General features: G+C 34.3%; 1 protein-coding gene across 1 annotated transcript in view; it reads right to left on the bottom strand.

The window, feature by feature from the left end:
* Positions 1–12,500, bottom strand: part of plxna3 (plexin A3) — a 182,977-nt gene that overhangs the window by 72,943 nt on the left and 97,534 nt on the right. Inside the window, 3 exon segments of the mRNA XM_051903241.1 lie at positions 4,259–4,358; positions 8,898–9,054; positions 9,538–9,661. Coding sequence (XP_051759201.1) covers positions 4,259–4,358; positions 8,898–9,054; positions 9,538–9,661 — 381 coding nt within the window.

The following is a 12,500-nucleotide window of genomic DNA, read 5'->3' as shown; positions in this document are numbered from 1 at the left end:
TTTTAAAATGTAATAAATGTATATATTTTTTATTCTGGCATGATTGTATAACGTCATATATCAACATAGTGCAAAATGGTATTAAAACTATGTGTAGAAGTCGTTGCTTTGTTATGAGAAAGAATGTCTGGATATAATGAATTTCACTGATGCCATTCGGACTCAGAGTAACCACTATAAAGGGACCATTTTGGATCAAGTCATGTGGTCAATATCATGTGACAGGATGTGACATCATTCAGACACCTGCAAAGGACCACATGGTTGTGAAGCAAAGTAATTAACTCTCTTTTAACTATTTTACAAATTCATGTTTTCACTTGATCATACGCATGTCCCGAAACATCAGGTCATTCGGTACAACCACTATAAAACATGGAAAATGTTGTAATATTTAAAAAATTTGTACTAAATATAAAACATTTGATTGTCCTTTTGCTAACTAGATATCAGCCTGTTAGCATTTTTTTTTTTTTTTTTTTTTTTTTTAAATGTCATTCGGTAAAACCGAAATTTTGGTTAAACCGAATGACTTTTTTGGTGACAAATTTTGTCCATCTTGTAAAAAAAAAAAAAAAAATGACAAAAGCAGTGTTAATTGATTATAAAAACCACATAATCTCACTGTTATATCTCCATTATGTTTTTTTACACTTAAAAACCTTATTCGTCAGTGACCCAGATATAACTATAAAATACATATTTTTGTTAGAGCATTATTATAAAAATAACAAAACATTTTCCTGTATTTTTTATTATAATAAGTATAAGTAATATTTTCTGTACAAATATACATATGTATATTTTAATACAAAACATTACTGATTGCCTTGTTTTCAGCAGATTCTGACTGATGCTTCCAAGACTTTCACAAGACATTTTTGCAAAATCAACATGTTAGCTAGATAACATTATCTTGGTGACACATCAGCAGAAACCGCAACAACACTGAGGAATACATAACAGAAAACCAAACAAAATTTGCATGGTATAAAAACCCAATAAAAATGTACAAAACATTTTGAGCCCTGCAACGATTCCCTCAAAACCTACCCAACTCATCATAAAAACAGTGAGAGAGGACACAGTCGTCCTTTGATATGCACTTCCTGGTAACTTGAGGCCACGCATATCTAGGTTGAGCAATAAAACACAAAAGAGTTTCACATGTTTAATGAATGCCCACATTCACATCCAAAACTAACTAGCACTAGAAAGAAACCCTCGCTAACAGCTGCATGGGAAGATGAAACAGAATAAAGTGCTTTGGCTTTATATAAGCCATTTCATAACAAAATATCCTGAAATGCACTACGCTTCCTCCCCTGCCCCCTCTCTCACATCACAGGTGGTCATTATCCCACAGGGAAAGATGAGGTTAAGAGGGGGCTGGGGAAGGGTCTTTGGGTCTGGGTGGCCAAAGAATTGTGGGAAATAAAGATGGAGGCAGGAGATTGAGGACGAGTAAGTGCCGTCCACCGGCGTCACACAATCGGCGGGCTAAACGTTCCCACAGGGCTTTTGTGAAAACAGGAAATCTGGCACCGGCTATAGGCCATGCTGGCAAGGTAGCAGGCCTCGCTCAGGACGTGGGTTGCCATGGCAACTGCCGAGCCCGGCTCGATGGATCAGCACGGGCGCTTGTACTCACACACACACACACACACACACACACACACACACACACACACACACACACACACACACACACACACACACGAAGAGCAGATTGCAGAGTGTGGGTTTGTGCATCTAATTTTCTAAAACACTACCTGTATATGTAGCACCAAGGTGCAAATTGTGGTCGTTACGTGGCGGCTCCCTCCAGTTGTCATATTTCATCTCCCTTTTGTTTTTTGCTTTCCTTCCTTTGATAAACCAATTCACATTTCCCTCCCGTTTCGATGCAAATCACAACTGGAACGGCCAAAATGGTTTTGGAAAAACAAAGGAGGCGCTAACAATGCGTGATTGTGCTCGCTGACTGGGTTAAGTGATGTAAAGCGTTCGAATGAAAAGAGGAGCGGCAGAGGGAAATAAACGAGGGGGTTCCTGTCCTCCGGGACGCACCGACACGTCTCCACCCACTGCATTGACTCCACAGTGACTGAAGTGCAAATGAACAAATATATAGAGCGTGGATTGCTCTCAGGCCAAAGTCTGGCCATGATTACAGTGTTCGGACTGAATCAACACTGAACTGACCTGAGCTGAATAATGACACTCTTATCCTCTATAGCAGGGGTTTTCAATCTTTTAGATGCCACAGACCCCCAAATACAGTATGATCATCATTGTGCAAGACAGCTATGAATTTTTATGTATAAATCCCCAATTACTACTGTGGAAAAATAAGATAAAATTATAAATGTGTCAAATATTTAGCTTTGTGTTTTTTCTACTCACTGTAGTGTTGTACTGTATTTATTTTTATCAAATTATTTTAATCAAATGTATTAATTTATTATTTAAAACAAATTTCATTTATTAACTTTAATCAATTTATTTAGTTATTTAATTTTTTTATTTATCGATTTTTAGTTATTATTTAAATCAAGTTTTATTCATGTAGTTTTATCAAAAGTATTTATTTTTAATTAATTATTTTTAAAAACGATGTCTATCATCTATCAAATGTTTTTTCAAATTTATTTTAATTTATTTTGTACATTTATTTTTTGTTTCAATTGAATTTAAATTTTTTATTTGAATTATTTTATAAGTTTTATTTATTTAGTTTTTTCAAAATGTATTAATTTTAATTAAATTAAATGTTATTTTTAAAATATTTTAATGTATTTATTCATTTTTATTTATTATTTAAATGAAGTTTTATTTATTTAGTTTTATCAAATATATTATTTTTTAATTATTTACATTAAATGTTTTAAATTTTTTTTATGTATTTAATTTAATCAAATGTATTAATTTATTATTTTATTTAAATATAATTTATAATTGCTAATATTTTATAATGTAATAATTTATCATTTTAAAATTTTACTTTAATAAAATATATTTATTTAGTTAGTTAAATTTAAATTTTGTTTACTTTTTTCCCAGGACCCCAGTTTGAAACCCTATGCTGTATAGCTGAAGTTCGATTCATAACTGATCAACTTTGTATCATTGCCATTGTTACTGAACTAAACTGAATCAACCCTGAACCAAATTGAGTTGAATGTTTACACTATTGTCACTGCAATTATTGTTTCATAATTGCAGAACTATGCAAAATTAACACAGATTTTCCTGTTTATTACAGTGAAGCTGCTTTGTATAACAATCTGCATTGTAAAATGCGTTTATAAATAAAGGTGACTTGACTTAAACCAGAAGCAGACGACCACAAGAACTAAGTGCAAATATGACCTGAATCCCAGATTGAACTCATTCCAGCAGCAAACAGCTGGACCGCACCGCAATTACACACCAGCGCAAACACCTCTGGAGCAATTATACTCATTTACTGACCACAGACGGAGCTGCAACTCACTCTTTTTTACTGCCTGTGGGAACTTATTGTGTTATTCAAAGAGAAATTATGATTTCAGCAGGATGTTTGCTGGTTTCGGAGAAATTTACAGATGTTCTTATTTTGTTTTGTTTTTAAATGAGGTTCTCAAAACTGTAGAAGCTTGTTTCCGCCCCTGAATAAAAAAAATTGCCACTTTTCCCTCACAATTATGACTATTTTCTCAATTCTGACTTTTTTTCTCAGAATTGCTAGTTTATCTCACAATTCTGACTTTTTCCTAAGAATTGTGTGATATAAAGTCAGAATTGTGAGATATAAACTTGCAATTCCTTGAAAAAAAGTCAGAATTGTGAGATAAAAACTAGCAATTCTGAGAAAAAAAGTCTGAATTGTGAGATAAAAAGTCGCAATTACCTTTTTTGTTATTTATTCAGTGGCAGAAACAAGCTTCCTTTGTAACCCACCCAGAGCTTTAACCATTAGGCTTCAGTTTCCTCTTTTTAGCATGTTTGAGAACTTTCTCTTGACTAAAATTACTGTTATTTTTTTTAATGTGAATAATTCCAGCAGCAGTGCTGGCTGTTTTAAGAGCAAGGACGTGAGGCTGGATGAAAAGTGCTGAATCAATTGAGGGGGGAAAAAAAAAAAAAAAAATGGTAAAAATGCTGACAAAGTGGATAACGGCGGCTGTGAAGGAAACTAGTTCAATGACTGCGAATCCAATCAAATCCGGCTGGCAGTTTCACACGTCACAAAGACATCTTTGACCGGCGCACTTACGATTGCAAGACGCTGCAGTTGTAGAAGATGAAATCGGTGGTGATGAATTTGAGGCCCGTCTCTTTGGACTTCAGAGAGAGCTTCACGACCCGTTTATCGCCTGGAAAAGAATGGAAAGAGACAGTAATGAAGAGAAAGGCAGAGAAAATGCACGAGAAATGAAGTTAGCATGAGGGGCCGTTTGAATTCGCACTGATGGTCTAATGCAGGCAGTGTCCCGCTCTGCACATATACTCAGTAATGTTCATGTTTCTAATATATTTGATTGCGAGACCATTTATCCACTTCTTCCATCTGTGAGCGAAATGCACTTATGTTTCAAACTCAGCAACCCTTTTGCGTTCCATAATGACTACATCTCTGCCCATCAAATTATACTTGTGGGCCTCACTTCACTATAATTGACATAATATTTCCATTTGGACATGTAATAATTGTTATTAATGGGACTACCAGGCTTCCGGAGTCTAAAAGTTACCATCAGGAGATTTTGAATTCTTAGGAGTACCTTAAAAACGAGCAAAATGGAAAAAAAGGGGAAATGAAGTAAGTCTCAAAGCTTCAGGAGGCTCAGAAGAGATTCATGTAATTATCAGTCATCAGAAAAGAAAAGAAAAAAAAAGCAGGCACAAAATGGGAAACACGGAAGGAAAAAATTTAATTAAATCAAATTAAATTTTATTTCTAAAGCATAAATTGTTCCAAAGCAGTTCTCCAGAGCAGCTTAATAGACTTTGTCAGAGTAGATGTATTTAATTTGACGCAAATGAAAACGAGGCTGTGGGTGACAGATGTACAGTCCGTCTGATTGTCGAAAGATTGAAAATGTGTTTCCACAAACTTTCAATGGACAAACCACAAATAAATATTAATTAAATATTGAAATACAAATAAAATATGGAATGAACGTGTTGATTTAATGTATATATAAATTAAGGGAATAAATTAAAACCATAAAAAAATAAATATATAATATAAAATAATAAAATATTTGGAAAGAAATCTCTTATGATCACCAAGGCTGCATTTATTTGATCAAATACAGTAAAAACTGCAATATTTTGAAAAATTATTACAATTACAAATAACTTTGTTCAGTTTTTAATATATTTTAAAATGTAATTTATTCCTGTGATGACAGCTGAATTTTCAGCATCATTACTCCAGTCTTCAGTGTCACATGATCCTTCAGAAATCATTCAAATATGCTTATTTGATACTCAGTTATTATCAATGTTGAAAACAGTTGTGTTGCTTAATATTTTTTTGGAACCTGTGATACTTTTTTCAGGATTCATTGATGAATAAAAGGTTAAAAAGAACAGCATTTATTCAAAATATAAATCTTTTCTAGCAATATAAATCACTTTTTAATCAATTTAACACATCCGTGCTGAATAAAAGTATTAATTTCTTTCAAAAAAAAAAAGAAAGAAAAAAAATTACTGACCCCTAAACTTTTGAACAGTAGTGTATATTGTTACAAAAGATTTCTATTTTAAATAAATGCTGAGATTTTTTTAAACTTTTTATTCATCAACGAATCCTGAAAAAGTATCACAGGTTATAAAATAATATTAAGCAGCACAACTGTTTCCAACATTGATAATAAATCAGAATATTACAATGATTTGTGAAGGATCATGTGACACTGAAGACAAGGCAAGATCTCAGAAAAAAAGTCTTAATTACTTAAGCAAAACATGGTCAGGTCAAAGTGTCTGAATAATTTTTGGTTCCAAATTTTTATCAATTTTACTGGTAGTCCACTGTATGAAGAATTTTTGGGTATAATATGTCACAGTTTATTTATTTTGCTATCCTCACTTACATAAATGAACTATAGTGTCCTGCACCCACTAGTAAAAATATATCAAAAATGTTTGAATAATTTTTGGTTTGACTGTGTGTGTGTGTGTGTGTATATATATATATATATATATATATATATATATATATATATATATATATATATATATATATATATATATATATACACACACACACATATACACACATATATACACACACACACACACACACACACAAACATATATATATAAAGCATATATGTATATATATGCTTTATAGCAGCGGTCGGAAACCTATGGCTCGCAAGCCACTCCTGGCTCTTTGACAAAAATCATGTGGCTCACCAGGTCTCACCCTTTACCAACAAATGATCGAATAAAAATTCGACATTACTAGAGATCAGCAATTCCTTTGTTGTAGAGCCTACCGAAGTTGATGAAAAGTTTATAATAATAATAATATATTTCAGGTTGTACCGGCCAAAGTGCGTGTTAAGCGCTGTTTGCGAGTGTCACGACAGCCATCAACTGCAAACCACTTACGTTCCTACGGTAACCTAGAGCTCCTGCTGCGCTCAGATTCAAGCGGCTACGCAGCTTGTTTGTGGTAACGGTGAAATTAAAGATTTTTTGAACAGCAGCGAAAATGTAAAAGTATGTAAAATAGTGACTGCACTGAAACATATCATTTTATTGAAACTGGTGCTCTGCTGTGCCAAGAGACATTTCGAAACAATGCACCGGTTACTTTCTCTTTTGCCGCATAGACCTTTATGTCCTAAAATGTGTCGTATTTATATCTTTATGATAATCCGCGCAGTTTTCAGTGGGCGGGACTGGTGGCGCTATTAATAAAGAAACATGAATGAATGAAAAAGTAAAGAGCGGGACGTGCTTGATATAAAAAAGGAAACTCAAAGCCGTGAAAGAGAACTGAATCCGCTTCTGACAGGATGTTTCTGTGCGCATGCTCCGAGTGGAACACGGACAAGCACAGTAGCCTTGGTCTTCGGTTGCCTAAATGGTCAAATACACACGCTGTCAAAATGCCCGCATTGGTGAGTATTTACATGAACACTGTCGACGTAAGCATCGTGCGTGTGCATTGTTCTTCACTTGCACACACACACACACAGTGAGAACTCTGAAGAGAATTTATGCTCCTCAGGTGGTAAATCAACCTCAGTGAAAGCACAATTAATTATTGTTATTTATTGTTTGTTGCATATGTGTGTATTTTAGTTGTATATGGACCTAATAAAGTAACTATTATTAAAATATTATTGAAAAAAAGCATGTTTTTATAATATTAGACAATATTATTTTTACTTTGGCTCTTTTAGAAAAAATCATTAAAATCTTTGGTCAAAAAAGGTTCCTGACCCCTGCTTTATAGGATGTAAAAAGCAATCTGAGAACAAAACATTGGGAGGAAGCAAGACTCAGCAGGAGGAGCACATGCTAAATTATTTACAATATTAGCCATATGATATTATGATGATTAAAGAAGTGCTCACAGTATGCCAACCAAACGAGATCAACTATCTGAGATGGTCAGTGTATGAGGAAACATCCTTTGCTGTTTGGACCTTATCAGGGTAGATGTCATATTTATTTTAACATGAATGATAATGGATTGTACTTGATGTTGCACTGAAAAATACATCTTTTCCCACACATTTCCAGTGGACTAACAATTCTGAAAACATGGGTTGTGTCAATTAGACATGGTTTAGGACATTAAAAGGATAGTTCACCCAAAAATGAAAATTTGATGTTTATCTGCTTACCCCCAGGGCATCCAAGATCACCTACGACTTTGTTTCTTCAGTAGAACACAAATAATGATTTTTAACTCCAACCGTTGCGGTCTGTCAGTCGTATAATGCGTGTAAATGGGAACTCCATCTATAAGAGTCAAAAAAACACGCACAGACAAATCCAAATTAAACCCTGCGGCTCGTGACGACACACTGATGTCCTAAGACACGAAACGATCGGTTTGTGCGAGAAACCGAACAGTATTTATATCATTTTTCACCTCTAAAACACCACTATGTCCAACTGCCTTGCACATCCGGTTGGTGAGGTCTGAACGCACTCTGATGACGGAAGTGATGTCTCGCGCTTATACTTCACGTTTCGTGTCTTAGGACATCAGTGTGTCGTCACGAGCCGCAGGGTTTAATTTGGATTTGTCTGTGCATGTATTTTTTTGACTCTTATAGATGGAATTCCCATTGACAAGCATTATACGACTGACAGACTGCAACGGTTGGAGTTAAAAATCATCATTTGTGTTCTACTAAAGAAACAAAATCACCTACATCTTGGATGCCTTGGGGGTAAGCGGATAAACATCAAATTTTCATTTTTGGGTGAACTATCCCTTTAATGCAACCTGTTAAATGAGTTATGCATCTGTCCATCAGCCTCGTTCTCATTCAAGTCAAATTAAACATTGTATTTACCCTTATTAAAGGGATGGTTCACCCAAAAATGAACATTTTGTCATCATTTACTCACTCTCAAGTTGTTCCAAACCCGTATGAATTTCTTTCTTCTGTTGAACACAAAAGAAGATATTTTAATGAATGTTGGTAACTAGACAGTCAACGGCACCCATTGACTTCTATAGTATTTTTTTTCCTATGGAAGTCAATGGGTGCCACAGACTGTTTGGTTACCAACATTGTTTAAAATATCTTTTGTGTTCAGCAGAAGAAAGAAATTCATACAGGTTTGGAACAACATGAGGGTAAGTAAGTGATGACAAAATTTTCATTTTTCATTTTCAGTCAAAAACACGATAACATTACATCTCTTACCGTATCCCTGGGTGACATATGGGACGTCCCGCAGGGATGGGGACATGCAGAGGATTTGTCCTTTGGTCAGAACTTCTCCAGGACTTTCTGTTAGCTCCTCAAACACGCACGTCACCCCCGCTGAGAGGTTCGGGACGTTAGCTACCTTCACACTCAGCTGAAACACAAACACACACAATCTCCTGTCAGACATGCTAGAAGATCACATGACCAGCCTGATTAAACTGTGTGAAAACAGCGTTTTGTCACGGTTCTGTCAGCATTAACGAACAAAATCACCTAAAAATGAAAATCCTGTCATCATTCACTCACACTCATGTCGTTTTAAAGCTGTATTACTTTCTTTTTAAAAAAAAGAAAAACATCTATATCTGTCTATATTTGTTATATAGATTTAAATCAACTCTATTTTATATTTACTATATATTTACTCATTAATTCAGGTTCGATCATAATACATAAATGTCAATGTTATTCTTATACAGTACATTTTTTATCAGAGTGCTCATTATACTGTAAAAGCAATACTCGTAAAGGACGTCGTTGTGAGTGTCCATGATAAAAATGCATTATGAAGACAGTTACGCTGCTATACCGGAGTGATTTTATGCTTCTGGAGTAGCATATAAAATTCAATCACCTGTGTCGAAGCGGAGGTCACGGACATGTTATCAGGAGTGACAGTGATGTCAACACACTGTTTCAGCTCCGTACTGAAGTGAAGCGGCTCAGCCCACTTCTCGCAGGCTTCCTTTCTGGAGCACCTGGAAACAAACAAACAAACAAACGGATGAGTAAACCGAAACATCCTGGCCCGCACAATAGCCTGCAGTTGGCGGCGCTCGCTTGATAAGAGGCGTTTGCAGAGCGCAGCGGCCCGTCTCGTTCAAGCTTCAGTGAGCATGATTTTCCTTTTCCCTGTCCACTCAGACCAATGCATGTCAAATATCCACAGATACCCACAGTCACCAAAAATGGATCAACAATACAAAATGCTATTGATGCTGCTGATAACACTAAAGGTGGGCAGAATGAACTCATATACCACGCAATGGCACAAATGTGTAGATTTGTATCTGTGTGGCTATGAGTGACCAGGGCTGCTGTTCATTATTTACACATGATAGTGACAAAAACATGGAGTAATGAGGTAAACAATATGGTAAAAGTTTGCAGTAATGTCACAACATTATAGAATTTATACAGCTGCATAAATACATAGAATTTAATCAGCTTTGAATGTTGCTCATCCAATCAAAATTGAGAGTCAGAACCATACTTTTTATACTGTTTATGAGTGCCTATTTTTAACTCAGGTGTTATATAATGTGAAACTCACCAATAATTAGTTTTAAATAATCTGATCTTTTAGTTTCCAAATAAAGAGAGAAAATAGTTTGAAAACAAAATAGCAAATTGCAAAATATTTAATTACCCAGATCCAGAAATATTTAAGCCATTTTAACTGGATTCACAATAAAAAAATAACTACGTATACTGATATACTTAGTTTCTACAATATACAATTACAGTAACATTGAGTTTTAATTAGAAATCAAATTAACAATATTTGGTAACACTTTACAATATGGTTAACATGCATTAATTAAAATTAACTTACAACAAGCAAATCATTTGTTACAGTATTTATTAATCTTTGTAAAAAGTTAATAAAAGTACAACTGTTCATTGTTAGTTCATATTAGCTCAGTTCCATTAAATAATATGAACTGGTACAACTTTTGATTTTAATAATGTATTAGTAAATGTTGAAATTAAGATTAATAACGATTTTTAAAAGAATGCTTTAGAATTATCTTTGATAAATAATGTTAACAAATGAAACCTTATTGTAAAGTGTTAATTAATATTTCATAACATTTATTAATATAGGTTAAACTATATTTATTACTTTATAGTTATATTTAAATTATTAATACATTATACATATTAATACATTAAATACATACTTAAAATATTACAGTTAATTTATTTATACATTTGTACAATGTCATCATTTTATGAACAAACATGAATTAATGAACAATGGTAAATATAAATAAATAACAATATATAATAAAAATAATAAAATATTCTATATAAATATTAAATGTAACTATACACACACACACATACACACATATATATATAACCTTTTTTTAAACTATAGTGAATAAACTATTCATGAATACAATTTTCAAGTGTCTGAATAAATTTTGGTTTGGCTGTGTATAATATATATATATATATATATATATATATATATATATATATATATATATATATATATATATATATATATGTGTTAAATATGTTATATAAACTCCATTTATGTTTGTTTACAATACATTAACAATTGAAAATTTGTTTAAAATTTATAAAAAATTAACATTAAACTAGAATAATACATGCTGTACAAAATGATGTTCATTGCAAGTTCATTATACCTAATAATGCATTAGATGATGTTAATGATTTGAACCTTAATGTAGTGTTACCAAAACTACTCTTACAGCGATATAAAATTTGCTCATTTTTTTCAAAACCAGAAAAGTGTAGGGCACACATTAAAGGTATTGATTATCTCCTAAAAGCGAAAGAGACAAGCACAGTAATTTGTAAGCGTATCAGAGACGCGTCCCCGCAGTTCCAACGACAGCTACGCCTCTGGTGCAGACACTCTTCCTCTGCGCTTTCATTTGTTTTTGCCGCCGAGCGTCCGTGGGAGTGAGCTGGCCTGGTTTCCTCATAAGTACATCTGCAGGGAAGCTGCCAGATATTAAAACATTCATAAAACTGGCATATTCGTTAGACGTGTTAAGTGGAGTTAAAAGTCGACTGTGCTTGTGTTAGAGCGCGCACGAGAAGAGTTACGCTAATGTACACAAAGCCTCGTCATAGCCCGACCCGGATCATCTATTATAACAATGTTTGCGCCACCATTCGTGACACGGCGCATTAAAATATGCGATCCTCACCGAAAATCAAGTCATATTTTAGCGACTTCAGCCCTAAATGCGGCTATTGTTGATTACTGTTATATGTCAGCAGCGAGAAGTACAGTATAAGCTGATGATGCATAACGAGGCTCAGTAAATTAAATGCGCTTTAATTTTGAGGCCGCTCCAGAGAGACTCTAATGAAAAACGCACACAGAGGAGAGATAGAGAACAAGCCTGTAAAAGCGCAGCGGCCCGGATTGCATTAAACACCTCAAAACTAGACACATGGAGGGGGGGGGGAAGCTAAATATTTGCCAAAAGCACAGGTACCTAATTCATCACGATGTCTAAGATGGCATTATTTTCCATCAGCGACAGCAAAACTCCGCATTTTTACCTCCAGCGCGCCTGTCTGTCTGGGAAATGAAGCAAGCGCAGTTGATACTGACAATGCCATTATTCACCAGCAATGCACACAGCAGTAATGATTTGTTTTCCCTTAATTATGCCCATATGTCTAAGGAAAGAAAAAAGAAATGGGAGCAGTCTTAATTAAAGAGATAGAAAAGGATATCTCTCGGTACATGCACCTTCAAGGCCTTCCTGCCCCTTTTTGCTTTCGCTTTTTTTCCCTCCTTTTCCTACGTTCGTGAAATGAGTT

The sequence above is a fragment of the Ctenopharyngodon idella genome, chromosome 8 (assembly GCF_019924925.1).
Source record: "Ctenopharyngodon idella isolate HZGC_01 chromosome 8, HZGC01, whole genome shotgun sequence".
NCBI classification, from domain to species: domain Eukaryota; kingdom Metazoa; phylum Chordata; class Actinopteri; order Cypriniformes; family Xenocyprididae; genus Ctenopharyngodon; species Ctenopharyngodon idella.
This window is presented reverse-complemented; position numbering and strand designations above follow the sequence as displayed.